The sequence below is a fragment of the Heterodontus francisci genome, chromosome 7, assembly GCF_036365525.1.
Source record: "Heterodontus francisci isolate sHetFra1 chromosome 7, sHetFra1.hap1, whole genome shotgun sequence".
NCBI lineage: Eukaryota > Metazoa > Chordata > Chondrichthyes > Heterodontiformes > Heterodontidae > Heterodontus > Heterodontus francisci.
The window spans coordinates 134,433,357-134,451,270 of NC_090377.1; the positions used below are offsets into that span (position 1 = coordinate 134,433,357).

The 17,914-nt window shown below is 42.3% G+C and overlaps 1 protein-coding gene across 1 annotated transcript in view; it reads left to right on the top strand.

Annotated features, from left to right (window-relative positions):
• Window positions 1–17,914, top strand: part of mcm3ap (minichromosome maintenance complex component 3 associated protein) — a 104,125-nt gene that overhangs the window by 22,072 nt on the left and 64,139 nt on the right. The window contains exons 6-10 of the mRNA XM_068036198.1: window positions 183–322; window positions 2,870–3,067; window positions 6,099–6,367; window positions 8,553–8,715; window positions 10,574–10,734. Of these exons, the coding sequence (XP_067892299.1) occupies window positions 183–322; window positions 2,870–3,067; window positions 6,099–6,367; window positions 8,553–8,715; window positions 10,574–10,734 (931 nt within the window). The remainder of the gene's footprint in view (window positions 1–182; window positions 323–2,869; window positions 3,068–6,098; window positions 6,368–8,552; window positions 8,716–10,573; window positions 10,735–17,914) is intronic.

Sequence of the window (17,914 nt, forward strand, 5' to 3'; positions counted from 1 at the left end):
TAAGTTAATTTTAAACCAAACCTGACAGACTGATGAACATTTAAGGACAGAGGTGGAGTGATTTCCCATTGCTGAGTTGGGCATAATAGAGTATTGGGAGATTGCTGAGATTTTCATACATGCAGAACAAAAATCTTATGACACGCAGCTACATTTTTCTGATTCTCCTCCTGTGGCCACAGCTCGAGTGAAAAGAACTGAGCTGGAGAAAGCTAAAGCTGTGGTGGGGACCTGTCTGGATATGTGCCCAGAGAAGGAACGTTACATGAGGGAGACAAGATGCCAACTTAGCTGTTTTGAGACCATACCTGGCACTGACAAGGTCAGTTTCAAATTTTCTGTTTACTTCTGTTTACTGTTTATGATGCAAGCTGTATTCACTTGACAGGTTTAGTTTCCATTTTTACAAGCTTAATCTCAACTGGTGACTGATATTTTGTCCAACCATATTTGCAGTCTTAATTATTTGGTTTAATAGTGTGTTCTCGGGTAAGCTATCTGGAAATGAGTGTGACTTCCATCTCATCCTTCCTCATCACTGCTGTTGAGAGCAACAGAAGCCTTGACTGTTTCACAGTTGCTGTTTCTTTTTTTTTGTAAGGAAAGGGTTATTCCATTTCTATTGAGAAGGAAATCAGATCTTTAATCATGGGAGCAACTGACAGTAAATACAACCACGCAAGTTGCAGAAAGCCAAAGATCAAATGAGCTGCAGCCTTTGTTCTTATGATCTTTATTCTCGGCACTTGGAGGTTATTTTTGAAGATTAGGTATCAATCTGAAATCTCCCTATGTTAAACTCCAGAAAGCTTGTTATGTAAGGATAACACTGGAGCCTATATTCACTCAGTTTCACATTTATTGTGCAGAGTAAAAGATTTACAAACCTGTAGCTCCTCATTTAAACCCTCCACCAGTCTCAGTGCTCAACTAATATCCCAATTAACACCCTTCACCTGCATATAATCAAACCATTGATACACAATTAACAGATTAACATCCTAATATTGTAGCTGTTGATTTCTCTAAGTATTGTAGCGATAGTAAATTAGCCTTTGCCTGTTCAGCGGGTCAAATTAGAGACAGTGAGCACAAAACGTTTGAAGTAAGACTGACCTTAAAGAATGGCTAGTGTAAGTCACTCCAGTAAACCTAATTTAAAGACATGCAAGTGCATACTGATTGATATTTCAGAGAACTTTAATCAATTGATTACAAGTGCAGAAGAACTTACTTAGAGGAAAACATCTGGATATACATCATCTTTTAAATTAGCGTTTCCGTAGAAGCAGGAGATCGACTGCTACAAAATGATACTGATTCAAAGACTGACTTATAATTAAACATTTCGTAAGATGGAATAGCAGTTATATGTAACGAGTGAAACTATCGCTAAGATAACAAAGTAGTGGAATTGGACTGGTACACAGAAAAATAACTCTTTAAGAGAGCAAAAGTAAGATTATTAATGAGGGACAAGTTTATTCAAATTTACTTTGAGGTTGTGGTTTAACTTCTGTATAATCAAATAATGTAGAAACGCGCGGATTGTCATATAGAGGGGATAAGATAAAAGTGTTAAAATTGGGGGTTTGTACGGATACATGGGATTTAATAAAGTCTGATTAACCTGGATACAGAGCTTGGCACTGTGAAGTGTTTTGAGTCCCTTGACTAAAGCAGCAAGGTTCAATTATAAGTCCAGTCTTTTAGTTGTATATTTAAGTACTATTCCATGTGCTGCATGCTTAACAAGTCTGTGATACCTGATATTCAATATTTAAGAACCTTATTGATTTGAGGAGTATGTTATAAAGAAGAACATATAATCTAACATATCTGCGTTCCCCTTTACACTCTAACTCAGACATATGTTGGTAGGTGAGCGATGGCAGCTAAATTCCCTTTGATGGAGGAAGCGTCTTGCTTCAGCTCACAGCCGGGCTGCAACCAGCCTGCTGGCGTCCCTGTGTGAAGTCAACCCTTCTTACTGGAACCATTGTGTGAAATTCCTTTTTGCCAGTCTCTGTTGTTTTGACTTTCTGGTTCATTGTCATTTGGAGAAGTTAGGTTTTATTTTGAACGATTTACTCAGTTACTGTGCCCTGGCTCTTTCAATGGCTGGTGCTATAGGCTAAGTGTTGGAGAAAATCCAGATTGTGCCCCAATTGTTGAACAAATTCTCCGGACTCAGCCGTTGAGAACAAACACTTTATTGCATGATATCATGGGGGAGCACACCTTACCTAAAGGTAGTCCAGTGCCACTCCCAAAGAGCTACAGATCGCCGTGGATTTATATAGTATAACAGAGGCAGAGCTAACAATTTCACAATTAGATAATCGCCCACAAGATGATCACAAGACCACCTACAAGACGGTGCACCATGCAGAGTCCGAGGTCAGCAAAACATCAGTTTCAACAATAACAAGCTAGTTCCTTAATTCAATGCCCACTCCAGACACCATATCTGGCCGTAATGTCTGATTGTGGTTAGCTGCTCTGTCTACAATTTATGACCATTGGTTGTGGTTAGATTATCTACAAGCTGTGTTCTGCTTTTCTGCTTCTACACAGTTAAGTAATAATTAGCAAAGCTCAGAAAAATTTCTCCAACACTAAGTAATTGCTCATAACCATGTCGCAGATACCTTTGTTTTAGGCATCCATATTTATTAGCTGCTTTAGCACAGAAATTTTCCTGGCTACATGTGCCATAGTGACTTAATGCAACATACTGCAGAATTAGACTGCCTTGATTCTCTGCCTTGTAAACTCTCAGACTTCCAAACTTGCTGAAGTTCTAGGGACTCAGTATTGGGAATTATATGACAAACTGGCACTAATTGATCTGTTTGCCACACCACAGGTTAACCATGAAGCTACAATCAAAGAATATAGCAGGTCATCTGCAGATCAGGAAGAACCTTTACCCCATGAACTTCGACCTGCCACTGTCCTGAAAATGACCATGGATTATCTAGTGATTAGGATCATGGATCTTGGTGAAGGCAATTATCGGGACTGGTATGATTTTGTATGGAACAGAACTCGTGGAGTGAGAAAGGTGAATGAATAATGCCCAATTAATATTTAAGCCTGTATTGACATATCTTTCATATCTCTTCAAGCAGCTTATCCATTTGGAAAGTTGTTTACATTAGCAACAGGGATGTACAGGTGAAGTGATACTCCTAGCCAAGCTTACCAGTTTCAAGAGGAGTTACCACAGATTACTGCAACTCACTGCTGCAACGTTTGGTTTCTTGGAATATGAATAATGGATGTGTTCGTACTGAGGTCCTTAAGCAGCTTATATCATCCTCGTACTTCTAGTTATAGGAGGTCGGGTGAGGCATGAGCAAACGACAAAAGATAAAAGCACAAATTCATGTGCTCTGCATTATCACCTTTCATCTGACAGTCAAGGCTGAGTAAAATTATATTGTGCTTGCAGATTCAATAATGTAAATCAGAATAGTTTCATTGTAACCCTGCAGTTGCTTGTTTGAGTCCCGGGCTAGTTAACCTGTCAATTAGCCCAAAAAAAGACTGGTTGGAACACTTTGGAGCTTTCAATCCAGTTCCAGTGAGCATTAGTCCCAAGCACAACTGTCCCTAATTTGGCACTAAGTTTGCCTTCTGACTCCGATGGCCACGGGATGACTGGTGTGAGAAATGGAAATGGTCAGATGAGTAAGTTGGGGACTCACTTCTGAGGTTGACAATGAACTACATTGTTGGGACAGGGTAGAAGAAGCTTTATACAAAATCTGATATTGGCATTGGGTGCCTGAAATGGCATTGAGCAGAAAAAAAGTGACAATCCATATACTGTATGTGCGATGCTCAACAAAGCAATATCCTGAACTGTGTAGATTACTAAGTTAGTCAGACTCAGTTTTTAAGTCAGCGACGGCAGCGTGAGGTTAAAGAAAAGCAGGAACTTGTACTTCTTCACTTTATCACGTCCTTGAGACATCCCAATGGATGAAATGTAATTACTGTTATGTAGTCCATTTGAGACTACAAACAGCAAATTAATAAATTAACAGTTACCTTTGGTTGGTGGTGTTGGTTGATCTCCCTGCTTCTCCTTGGATCGTGCCAAGGAATCTTTTACATCTGCCTCAGTTTAACATTTCACCCAAAAGACGGCACTTCACACAGTGCATTGTTCCTTTTGTACTTCACTGTCTAGATTATGTGCTCAGTACTTTTACAGTGATAGATCTTCAACTGTCAGCGCTGCACAGTTATACAGTAACAGACCTGTACTCAACATGCTGGTACTCTATATTATGCATGGAGTCAGGGGACATGGCTGAGGTACTAAATGAGTACCTTACATCTGTCTTTACTAAGGAAGAGGATTCTGTCCAAGTCATGGTGAAGGAAGAGTTAGTTGAGACACTGGAAGGGCTAAAAATTGATAAAGAGGAGGTACTAGATAGGCTAGCTGTACTTTAAAGTTGATGAGTCTTCAGGACTGGATGAGTTGCATCCAAGGATACTGAGAGAAGCAAGGGTGGAAATTGTGGATGCACTGGCCATGATCTTACAATCCTCCTTAGATACAGAAGTGGTGAAAGTGGATTGGAGAATTGCAAATGTTACCCCCTTGTTTAAAAAAGGGTGCAAGGACAAGCCCAACAACTATGAGGCCAGTCAGTTTAACCTCGGTAGTGGGAAAGCTTTTAGAAACGATAATTCGGGACAAAATTAGCAATCATTTGGACAAATATGGATTAATTAAGGAAGCCAACACAGATTTGTTAAGGGCAAATCATGTTCAACTAACTTGCTTGAGTTATTTGATGAGGTAATGGAGAGGGTTGATGCGGTGTACATAGACTTTCGAAAGGCACCTGATAAAGTACCACGTAACAGGCTTGTCATCAAATTAAAACCCATGGAATAAAAGGGACAGTGGCAGCATGGATACAAAATTGGCTGAGTGACAGGAAACAGTGAATAGTTGTGAACAGTTGTTTTTTGGACAGGAGGAAGTTATATAGTGGGGTTCCCCAGAAGTCGGTGCTAGGACTCCTGCTTTTCTTGATATATATTAATGACCTAGACATGGGTGTACAGGGCACAATTTCAAAATTTGCAGATGACACAAAACTTGGAAGTATTGTGAACTGAGGAGGGTAGCGAAAAACCTGAAGAGGACAGAGAGGCTGGTGGAATGGGTGGATAAGTGACAGATGAAATTTAACACAGAAAAGTGTGAAGTGGTTTATTTTGGTAGGAAGAACAAGGAGAAGCAATACAAACTAAAGGGGGTGCAGGAACAGAAGGACCTGGGGATATATGTATACAAATCATTGAAGGTTGCAGGACAGGTTGAGACATCAGTTAATAAAGCAATAAATCCTGAGATTTATCAAAAGGAGCATAGAGTACAAAAACAAGGAAATTATGATAAACTTGTATAAAACACTGGTTCAGCCTCAGTTGGAGTGTTGTGTCCAGTTCTGGGCACCACATTTTAGGAAACATGTTCAAGCATTAGAGAGAGTGCAGAAAAGCTTCACAAGAATGGTTCCGGGGATGAGGAACTTCAGTTATTTGGATAGATTGGAGATGCTGGGGCTGTTCACCTTGGAGAAGAGATAATTAAGAGGAGATTTTATAGAGCTGTTCAATGTCATGACTGGTCTGGACAGAGTAGATGGGGAGAAACTGTTCTGTTGACAGAGGGTCCAGAACCAGGCAACACCAATTTAAGGTGATTGGCAGAAGAATCAAAGGCAACGTGAGAAAAACGATTTTTTTACGCAGTGAGTGGTTTGGATCTGGAATATTCTGCCTGAGAATGTGGTGGAGGCAGATTCTGTTGAGGCCTTCAAAGGAGAATTGGGCAATTATCTGAAGAGAAAAATTTACAGGTCTACAGGGAAAAGGCTGGGAGTGGGACGAGGTGAATTGCTCTTGCAGAGAGCTGGCACAGACACGACAGGCTGAATGGCCTCCTCTGCTGTAGACGTTCTATGATTCTGTGATATTGTAAAATGCCAGACTTAACCCCAGTTTTGGGAGAAGAAACTACTTTTCTATTGACAGTGTGTTTTCCTTTCCTTCCCTTCTGTCAGGATATCACCCAGCAGCATCTGTGTAATCAGCTGACAGTGGTGCTTATTGAGAAGTGCACACGATTTCACATCCACTGTAGTCACCATCTCTGCGAGGAGCCAATGTCCTCCTATGATGCCAAGATAAATGATGAAAACCTGACCAAATGCTTGCAAAGCCTAAAAGAGATGTACCAGGATTTGGCCACCAAAGATACCTACTGTGAGAATGAAGCAGAGTTCCGGGGCTACCATGTTCTGCTTAATCTCAATGAGGGAGATATTCTCCGGTGAGTGGGAGATACTTAATTTTCATTGCTCTGTATTTACTGCACAGGTTCCTATCTCCTCTCACCAGATGAACCTAGACCTAAATTGGAGTAGAGGATGGTGTGATGAGCCTTAATTTCAGGATGGTGAAGGTGTGTGTAGGAGGATGTGGGTTGGCTCATGTCTACTCACATCTGTACATAGGACTGTGACAGTGCTGGGCAAGGCAGGTGGTGTTTGTATGTTTATTGCACTTAATTGCTTCAACTTGAAAGGTGGCAGAACAGAGGTAACCTTGAAGAGATATTTAGAATTGAAAAGGCTAATCTGGAGTGCTATTTAAAGTTGAATCATGGTGAGGGACATAAATACAAATTGGTATAAGGACAAATTATGAACTAATGTCTGGAAGCATAACTTTACAAAAATCCTGGATATTACTTGACAAGCATCATGGAGATTTAAATTATGGGCTCATTAAAGAGGCTGCTGGTTGCTTTCACTGGGGAGGTGGGAGTTGGGCAGGGGCATGTGGTATCATGGGTCTAGTGGAAGAATGCGCTAGATGAGGCAAATTGCTCCTTCATCTGTGCTTTATCTTTGCAATTGGTGTGATATTATCCATTTTCTACTCTGAGCTGGCGCACTGCAGCAGTGTGAATGGGTTATTGAAGTTACTGCTCCAATCTAACATTTTCAGTCATTTGGGCCATTGATTTCACGCAACCTGTATCATAGAAGCATACAACACAGAAGGAGGCCATTTGGCCCTTCATGCTGGCTCTTTGAAAGAGCTTTTCAATTAGTCCCACTTCCATGCTCTTTCTCCATAGTCCTGCAAACTTTTCCAATCCAATCCCCTTATGAAAGATGCTATTGAATTTGCTTCTGCCACCCTTTTGAATGTGTTTAAACAAAGAAAAGAATTCTCATGTCTCTTCTGCCCCAACTCCCTACCACCCTCTGGCTTTTTTTTGACAATTCTTGTAAATCTGTGTTCTCCAGTTATTGACCCTTCTGCCATTGCAAATAGTTTCTCTATATGCTCTATCAAAACCCTCAGTTTTGAATACCTCTATTAACTTGGGATGCCCAGAATTGAACACAGTAATCTAACTGAGGGCTAACTAGTGTTTTTTTGTAAAGATTTACCATAATGTCTTTGCTTTTGTGCTCTACATCTCTATTTATAAAGCCCAGGATCCCAAATAACAGCTACAATTTACATTTATAAAGCACCTTTAACATCGCAAAACATCCCAAACTTAAGAAAATCATTGTTAATCAAAATTTGACACCAAGCCACATACAAAGATTAGGACAGATGACCTAAAGCTTGGTCTAAGCAGTAAATTTGAAGGCACATCTTAAAGGAGGACAGCGAAGTAGAGAGGTGTAGGAGAGAATTCCAGAGCATAGGGTCTAGGTAGCTGAATGCAGGGCTGCTAATGGTAGAGTAACTAAAAAAAGTGGCAGAATTGGAGGAGCTCAGATCTCAAGCTTGTAGGGCTGGAGAAAGCTACAGACATGGGGAGGGGTGAGGTCAAGGAGGGAATTGAATACAAGGATGAGATTTTTGAAACTGTGGCATTACCGGACCAGGGTTGGCGAACACAGGGTGGGGGGGGATGGGTGAACAGGACTTGCTGTGAGCTAAGCTGCAAGCAGCAGAGTTTTGGATGAGTTCAAGTTTACAGAGGATGCAAGGTGGGAGGCCAGCCACAAGAGCATTGGAATAGTCAAGCCTAAAGCTAACAGTCATGGATGAGTGTTTTAGCAGCAGAAGATCTGAGGCAGAGTCGGGGTCTGGTAGTGTTAAGGAGGTGGAAGTGGGCAGTATTGTTAATGAAGTAGATCTGTGGTTGGAAGCTCATCTTGGCGTCAAATATGACGAAGAACAGCTTTGTTAACGTGTGCTGCCACCTTCAAATATTTGTGTATATGAACCCCAGGTCGCTGTTCCTGCATCCCCTTTAAAATTGTACTATAAAAGCAATGATTCTTCTTTTGCAACCATGCTCATTTTAAAAAGAAAAATAAGCACTGAACTGCTGAAAAATGGAGATTTATTGTTCCTTCTGTTGAGCATCATTAATTTGCCAAGAGGACAGACAGGTGGCAACCTCCTCCTATTTAGAGGCAGCTCCGTTGGCTTGGTGTTTTAAAATTAATGATTTACTGTTTTCATGTTCTGTGCTCTTCTAGGGAAGTCCAGCAGTTCCGCCCAATTGTCCGGAACTCCCCAGAGGTGAAGTTGGCGGTCCAGGCCTTCGCTGCTCTAAACAGCAACAACTTTGTGAGGTTTTTCAAGCTAGTCAGGGCAGCCTCCTACCTCAGTGCTTGCATATTGCATCGCTACTTCAAACAGGTACAGCCAATCACCTGACAAGCTGTGAAATATTTTAACTTATGAATTACTATCCAGTGCTGACAGTTCTTTGTGAAAGCAGGGGTTTGCAGATAATTTTTTGAGATACAAGTCTTGTGGATGGCCATGATTTTGTGAATTTGTTTTTGCTTATTCAATTTTACTATAAAGTTTGGGGTACACTCTGACTTTACCCCACTCCATCACCACCATTATTCTACCTTCTCATTCTTTTTTCTCTACATTTTCTTCCCTGTTCTGAATGTGCTGACAAATATTTGGGTTCCACAGGTCAGCAAGTCTCTGATACGCTGCTGCTTGTTTATGTTTGAGCCTAGATGGTGATTCTTGCCAGGCTATTCAATCACAAGTGCCTGCTATTTGAGCCTGCTCCTGTCCTCACCCATCATCCACACACTGTGCAGCTGGATAATGATCAGGAGCAGAGCTCTGACTGGTTTTCTCCGTCTCTCACTGAAAGGAGCCCAGAGGACTATTGTGATTTCCCCATCACTGGCCTTGTCACTCATTGGCGGTCCTTCCTGAGCTGCATGATTCGGCAACTGAGTGGCTTAAACAGCTGAACCACAGGGGAAGCTAGAATCATTACCTTTCTGAATGTTTTGCTGTCCTTTGGTGAACATTGGCCATTTATCTGACAAATTGAATGCCTCCCATCAGTTCAGCAATAACTTTCATGCTTTTCTGCAAGACTTTTTCTGTTAGAGTGAAAACTTTCTTTTCTTTATGCTACATGCTACATAACCGTTCCAGTCTCTGCATTGAGTTCACCTCCTGCACATTAGCACAATGCTTCATACGCAGTGTGGTAAATCGCTGCAGAATAATGCCATTACATGTTTTCTCTTCTGTTCTTGAACGTTTTAACCAGAACCCCCTATGGGTTAATATCCTGTCTTCGGATCTTCAGACCTAAATTCTAGTCCAGAGTGATGAGGAAAAAAATTGTCTCCCTCTGCAGACTGTAAGGGTTCTAAGAGAATGGGGTTTCAGGCAGCCTTGACATGGTTCCTTACTAGTATCAGCCCATTCATTAAAACTGCCCATTGGCACTCAATGTTCAAGTGATTAGGATGGCTGGAGTTAAAACAGAAAAACTCACATTTTATGCACAAGGTGTGCTCTCCTTAAAATCGTACTGTTGAGGTACAGGAAATTGAGATGTAGTATAATTGAGAGTGAAAAGGTTTCAGCTTTGCGTAGACATTAGATTTATGTAGCGTTAATCAAATGTCATGGTCCAAACTGCCTTGAGTCTCATTCCAGTTCGCTTATATCCTGACTCTGGATTTAGGCTGCATTTACTTTCTACCTGCAGCGCTACACACTGACACAACAGCTGTTGTGGGATGTTCCTTTCATCTCAGTGTGGTCTCTCTGATTTGGGTGTGCATGATGCTAACACTGGGTATCAAAGGTGGAAAAGTATTCTGTTCCTCTACATTGACACCAATCACCTTAATGTGTACAAGGCCAAGTTTAAGAATGTAGAGCCAGTATTTCAAAACTGAGTTTGGTAGCTTTATGTTAGGGTATTAAAGGTTACTGAATGAAGGCAGGTGGGCAGAGTTAAGATACAGATCAGCCATAATCTAATTGAATGGTGGAACAGACTTGAGGGGTTGAATGGCCTACTCCTGTTCCTACGTTGCAATGAACATGTAGCATGAGGAGGGTATACATAGGGCCCAGTGTAGCTGATTTCTCTTGTTGGCTAATATTTGACAAACCACTCAGTCCTATCCTGTCTCTATTGTTGAACTATCCGTATCAAGCAGGTAAAGGCTACTAGGAGAGCATTGTTCCAAATGTGCAAATTTTTGTTGGCTTGTTGCAGGTACGTCGTGAGGCTCTGAAGACTTTGAACTTTGCTTTCACGGTGAGTTCTCAGCGATCCACAATGTTCCCAATGGACACTCTTGTTCGAATGTTGCTGTTCAAAGACTGTGAAGAGGCAGCAGAATTTGCCAGGGACTACGGTCTGAGTTTGAGTGATGGGTAAGTGTCAGAAAGAACTGGGGTGTTCAAACTGTGCTTTTTACCACCTTCCTTACTTGCTGCTCTTCTTGAGTAATATTCTGGAACTACAGCAGATGCAGTACCTGTCCCTTTAGTGCTTCCCACACTTTCCCTCATCTATTATGCCGTGTTGACTGCTGACGGAGAGATCTCCTTTTATATTGGGGAAGTCGAACAGAGATTGGATAACTGCTGAATGTCAGAATGATCCTTGATTTTCCCCAAGGCGCATCACTTCAATTCCATTTGGTATTTCTATCCTTGATAGCCTACATTGCTTCAGCTAAGCTTGACACAAGTTTCAGGAGTCCCCTCTCCTACTGGGCATTCATTATCCCTCTGGTCTGAACATTCATATTGATAGCTTTCGGCCTCACCGTTGCCCATATTTTCCTCCTGGAGTCTCCCAGTAGATGTCTCTTACTTCAGAACCTTCTTCCAGTGCTGTTAGGAAGGGGGTGTCAGGATCTTGACCCAGCAGCAATGAAGGAACGGTGATATAGTTCCAGGTCGGGATGGTGTGTGGCTTGGAGGGGAACTTGCAAGTGGTGGTGTTCCCATGCATCTGCTGCCCTTGTCCTTCTAGGTGGTAGAGGTTGTGGGTTTGGAAGGTGCTGTCTAAGGAGCCTTGGTGAGTTGCTGCAGTGCATCTTATAGATGATACACATTGCTGCCACTGTGCGTCGGTGGTGGAGGGAGTGAATGAATGTGGATGGGGTGCCAGTCCAGCAGGCTGCTTTGTCCGAGATGTTGAGCTTCTTGTTGGAGCTGCACTCATGCAGGCAAATGGAGAGTATTCCATCACACACATGACTTGTTTCTTGTGGATGGTGGACAGGCAGTGGAGAGTCAGGAAGTGAGTTACCACAGAATTCCCAGCTTCTGACCTGCTCTTGCAGCCACAGTGTTTATGTGACTGGTCCAGTTCAATTTCTGGTCAATGGGAGCCCCCAGGATATTGATAGTGGAGGATTCTTGGATAACTACATCTGTTTTGGACTTGCCCCTCATAATTTGGAGGTTTGTCCAAGCTCTGTCATTGGGCATACTGTGAAGCCCCCAGGACTATGTATAAAGTTTAGATCATTGTCGCCTTTAGATTAAATTTATCAAAAGCTGTGAATATTGATGTATCATGGTGTACTGATTTAGAATTCATCCATCAGTGAGGTAACATTGCTGGGAAAACCCTTTCCAAATCTCCAGACTCAGAGGATTATCAGGAATATTTTAAAATTTTAAAATCCATTAATTAATGAGTATTACCTGGCTGTTGGTGAAAGTCTGGAGTAGGTTTGAATTCCAGCTGTCAACCTGTTCTCCCCATGTTATTATGACATGTCCTGACCTGGCTTCCCATGGCAATTCCATAAAAGACCTGCTCCAGATTGTGGCCATAATACTACAAGAGCAAACTTGCATTTATATAGCGCCTTTAACAGAATAAAATCTCTCAAGAAGCTTTACAGGAGTGTTACAAAACAAAATTTGACTCAGAGACACGTGAGGAGCTATCAGGACTGGTGGCCAGAAGCTTGGTCCAAGAGGTAGGTTTAAGGAGTGTCTTAATGGAGGAAAGTGAGGTGGAGAGGGAGAGGTACAGAATTCCATCACTTGGGGCACAGGCCATGGCCACCAATGATGGGGTGATGGAAATCGGGGTTGTGCGTGAGACCAGAATTGGTGAAAGAAAGAGATCACATAGGTTTGTAGGGATGGAGACAGTTACAGAGATAGTGAGTGGAGAGGCCATGGAGGGATTGGACACAAGGTTGAAAATTCTTGACTGGGCCTCTTTAGTGCCTTTGACTGTGCCTCTCGAACTCCTGCTGGTTCTTGTCTTTACACTCTGCACGCAACTGATTTCAGCTGGTTAGAAGTTCCTGGAACTGGAGGACTGGAAAAGACCGTTCCCTGAGCAAGATCAAAATCCAGTCAACAAGCAGTCCTCTCCAATCCTTCAGGTTTAAAAACTTTAAGGAGGTGAAACTTTCACATTTAGGCTTTGGAAGAGAGGGTGAAAGGTGGATAGGGTAGTCCTCACTTTGTGTGCAGGTGTATCTCACTGTTTTGTGTGCTTGAAGGCAGGTCTCACTTCTGGGGGTTTCACTTTTATTTATGGAAGTCTCAGCTGTGTGTTTGCTGTCTCAATTTTGGAGGGGGGGTGGGGCCTCACTTATGGAGTGTGTGTTATATCTGGGTCACTCAGGGTTTTCCACACATATCTGTCCCCAACTCTACAAGATTGATGACCCCTGATTTAAGGAGCCTGTGTCCTTTGTGGTTACAAAGTATGAAGAGCATAGAAACAGGCCATGGAGGCTAAAAGGTCTGTGCTGGTGTTTATGCTCCACGTGACTCTCTTCCCACCCCTCTTCATCTAACCCCATCAACATATGTTTCTATTCTTTTCTTCCTAGCATGCTTATCTAGCTTCCCTTTGACAAGGTCCCTCATGGCAGACTGGTACAAAAAGTGAAGTCACACGGGATCAGAGGTGAACTGGCAAGATGGATACAGAACTGGCTCTGTCATAGAAGACAGAGGGTAGCAGTGGAAAGGTGATTTTCTGAATGGAGGGCTGTGACTAGTGGTGTTCTGCAGGGATCAGTGCTGGAATCTTTGCTGTTTGTAGTATATATAAATGATTTGGAGGAAAATGTAGCTGGTCTGATTAGTAAGTTTGCGGACGACACAAAGGTTGGTGGAGTTGCGGATAGTGATAAGGATTGTCAGAGGATACAGCAGGATATAGATCAGTTGGAGACTTGGGCGGAGAAATGGCAGATGGAGTTTAATCCGGACAAATGTGAGGTAATGCATTTTGGAAGGTCTAATGCAGGTGGGAAGTATATAGTAAATGGCAGAACCCTTAGGAGTATTGACAGGCAGAGAGATCTGGGCGTACCGGTCCACAGGTCACTGAAAGTGGCAATGCAGGTGGATAAGGTAGTTGAGAAGGCATACGGCATGCTTGCCTTCATCGGTCGGGGCATAGAGTGTAAAAATTGGCAAGTCATGCTGCAGCTGTACAGAACCTTAGTTAGGCCACACTTGGAACATTGCATGCAATACTGGTCCCCACACTACCAGAAGGATGTGGAGGCTTTGGAGAGGGTACAGAAGAGGTTTACCAGGATGTTGCCTGGTCTGGAGGGTATTGGCAATGAGGAGAGGTTGGATAAACTCGGATTGTTTTCACTGGAACAATGGAGGTGGAGGGGCGACATGATCGAGGTTTACAAAGTTATGAGTGGCATGGACAGAGTGGATAGTCAGAAGCTTTTTCCCAGGGTGGAAGAGTCAGTTACTAGGGGACATAGGTTTAAGGTGTGAGGGGCAAAGTTTAGAGGGGATGTGCAAGGCAAATTCTTTACACAGAGGATGGTGAGTGCCTGGAACTTTCTGCCGGGGGAGGTGGTGGAAGCAGGTACGATAGCGACATTTAAGAGGCATCTTGACAAATACATGAATAGAGGGATACGGACCCCGGAAGTGCAGAAGGTTTTAGTTTAGGCAGGCATCAAGATTGGCGCAGGCTTGGAGGGCCGAATGGCCTGTTCCTGTGCTGTACTGTTCTTTGTTCTTTCCCCTTGAATGCATCTATGCTATTCACGTCAACTACTCCCTATAGTAGCCAACTTCTCATTCTAACCAGTCCCTGAGCAAAATTTCTCCTGAACTTCTGATTGGATTTATTAGTGACTATCTTTTATCTTTATGGCCTCGAGTTCTGGTCATGCCTATAAATGGAAACATCTTCTGCACATCTAACCCTATCAAACCCTTTCATAATTTTGAAGCCGTCTAGCTGATCATAGCTCAGTCGTCTCGGTTCTAGAAGAAAGAGCTCCAGCCTGTTCAGACCTTTCTAATAGGTAAAAGTTCTCAGTTCTGGTATCATTCTTGTAAGTCTTTTTTGGACTTTCTCCAGTGCCTCTCGATCCTTTTTCATAATATGGAGACCAAAAGTGTTTATGGTATTCTTAAGTGTTGTCGGATCAATGTTTTATACAAGTTTAACAACACTTCTCTGCTTTTCAATTCTGTCCTTCTAGAAATGAACACCAGTGCTTTGTTTGCTTGTTTATGGCCTTATTAAACTGCTTCTCTACTTTTTAGTGATCTGTGTATCTGTACTCCAGATCCCTTAGTTTCTCTACCTCATTATCTTCCTACCAAAATGTATTGACTCACACATATCTAGATTGAAATTCGTTTGTCAATTACACAACCATTCTTGAAGTTTATTAATGTTTTCTTGTATTTTGTTGCAGTTCTCCTCTGCATTAACTACACCCGTCGTCCGCAAATTTTGAAATTGTACCTCAGAGTCCAAATTGTTTATGTAAATAATGAACAACAGTGATCCCAGCACTGATCCTTGTGGAACACCACTTCCCACCTTGTGCCAGTCTGAGTAACTATCTTGAACAGCTACTCCCTCTTTTATGTTTTGTAGCCAGCTTCTCTATCCATTCTCCAACTTGTCCCCTGACTTCATAAGTTCTCACCTTAGTCATGAGTCTACGATGTACTTTATCAAAATTATCCTCTACTACCATACCCTTACCTACCCTTTCTGTTACTGCTTCAAAGAATTCAATAAAGTTGCTCAAGCATGACCTTTTGGAGTCTGTGCTGACCACTCTTATGTTTTCAGTTACTCGATGTTTTTCTATTCCATCTTTGAATAAGCATTCCATTTTCTTTGCTATCACCTACATTAAGCTGTTTGGTCTATATTTCCCTGGACTTGTTCTCCCTCCTATTTACTGGAGATATGTATATATCGGAATCACATTAGATGTCCACCAGTCCTCTGGCAGTATTCTCTGAGGGGCTGAGATAGGAAGAAACTTTTTCCCTTAGCGGAGATGTCAATAACAAGGGGGCATAGATTTAAGGTAAGGGGCAGAAGGTTTAGAGGGGATTTGAGGAAAAAAATTTTCACCCAGAGGGTGGTTGGAATCTGGAACACACTTCCTGAAGGGGTGGTAGAGGCAGGAACCCTCACAACATTTAAGAAGTATTTAGATGAGCACTTGAAACGCCATAGATACAAGGCTACGGGCCAAGTGCTGGAATATAGGATTAGAATAGATAGGCCAGCACAGACACAGTGGGCAAAGGGCCTGTTTCTGTACTGTATAACTCTATGACTCTTTTCATCTTTTTTGTATATGTAATAGTGCCGCTGTTATCTCTTCCCAGCTTCTTTTAGTATGCACAGATGGAGTCCATCTGGACCAGGGGTTTTAACCGCTCCAATTTGATTAATTTATCAATGATCTTTTACCTTTCCATCTTAAATGTCCTGGTATTCTTTTTGATCTCTTCTCATGTCATGTCCACCATGTTAATTTCCCTGGTAAATTCTGAGGCAAAGGAATTAGGTAATACTTCTGCCATTTCACTATCATTGTTTCACTATAATTATTTATTGTGTCCGTACCTTAGTGGTCCTATCCCCATTATTAGGTGTGCTGGATGGTTACGCTTTAAACACTGATCTTTAACGCAGTGTAAAATGGACATTCGGAGGAAACTTGTGACCTCATACCAAATCTGCCCAGAGACAAGCCAGGGGTCTTGGTGCCATGAGAACCAGGAACCTAGATCAAAGACCCTTTTGAAAGCAGGGTGCAAGCTTATAACACCTAAAAGACAATGGGTTTCGCTCTCCCAGACTCTGATTGTAAACAGAGAACCAGGGGCTCTCAAGTGCAGATGTCCCAGACGCCACCATCACTATCTCTGGGCATGTCCTGTCCCATTGGCAGGACAGACCCACCAGAGGTGGCAGAACAGTGGTATACAGTCGGGAGGGAGTTGCCCTGGGAGTCCTCAACATTGAGTCTGGACTGCATGAAGTCTCATGGCATTAGGTCAAACATGGGCAATAAAGAGACATAGTAAGAGTTTCTATAGATACTTTAAGAGTTAACAAAGTAAGTATTTGTCCTCTAGAAAGTGAGTCTGCGGAATTAATAAGGGAAAGTAAGGAGATGGCAGATGAACTGAACAGGTATTTTGCATCGGTCTTCACCATAGAAGATACAAGTAACATCCCAGAAGTAGCTGTAAATCAGGAAATGGAAGGGAGGGAGGAACTCAAGAAAATTACAATCACCAGGGAAGTGGTACTGAGCAAAATGTTGGAGCTGCGGGCTGACAGGTTCCCGTGTCCTGATGGACTTCATCCTAGGGTCTGAAAGAAGTGGCTAGTGAGATAGTTGATGCGTTGGTTTTGATTTTCCAAAATTCCTTAGATTCAGGGAAGGTTCCATTAGATTGGAAAATAGCCAATGTAACTCCTTTATTCAAAAAGGAGACAGAAAGCAGAAAACTACAGGCCAGTTAGCTTAACATCTGTCTTGGGGAAAATATTAGAAACTATTATTAATGACGTTATGGCAGGGCACTTAGAAAAATTCTTTGTGAAAGGGAAATCATGTTTAATCAATTTATTGGAGTTCTTTGAAGAAGTAATGTGTCCTGTGGATAAAGGGGAACCGGTTGATGTACTATACTTAATTTTTCAGAAGGCATTTAATAAGGTGCCACATCAAAGGTAATTGCGGAAAATAAAAGCTCATGGTATAGGGGGTAACATTTTGGCACGGATAGAAGATTGGCTAGCTAACAGGAAACGGAAAGTAGGTATGAATGAGTCATTTTCTGGTTGGCAAGTTGTAACGAGTGACATGCTATAGCTTAAGTGAGTGGGCAAAGATCTGGCAAATGGAGTATAATGTGGGAAAATGTGAAATTGTCCATTTTGGCAGGAAGAATAAAAAAGAAGCATATTATCTAAATGGTGTGAGATTGCGGAGCTCTGAGATGCAGAGGGATCTGGGTGTCCTAGTGCATGAGTTGCAAAAGGTTAGTATGCAGGTTCAGCAAATAACTAGGAAAGCTAATAGAATGTTATCGTTTTTTGCAAGGGGAATTGAATACAAAAGTAGGGAAGTTATGCTTCAGTTATACAGGGCATTGGTGAGACCGCATATGGAGTACTAAGTACTGTATTGGTCTCCACGGGCTGAATTCTACCAACCCCTCGACGTGTGGGTTGTGGTGGTGGGGGGGGGGGGGGTGCCTGTAGAAATCTGTGGGGAGAGGCCCGCCTCGACCCCTGACGTCGATAAGGGCCTGC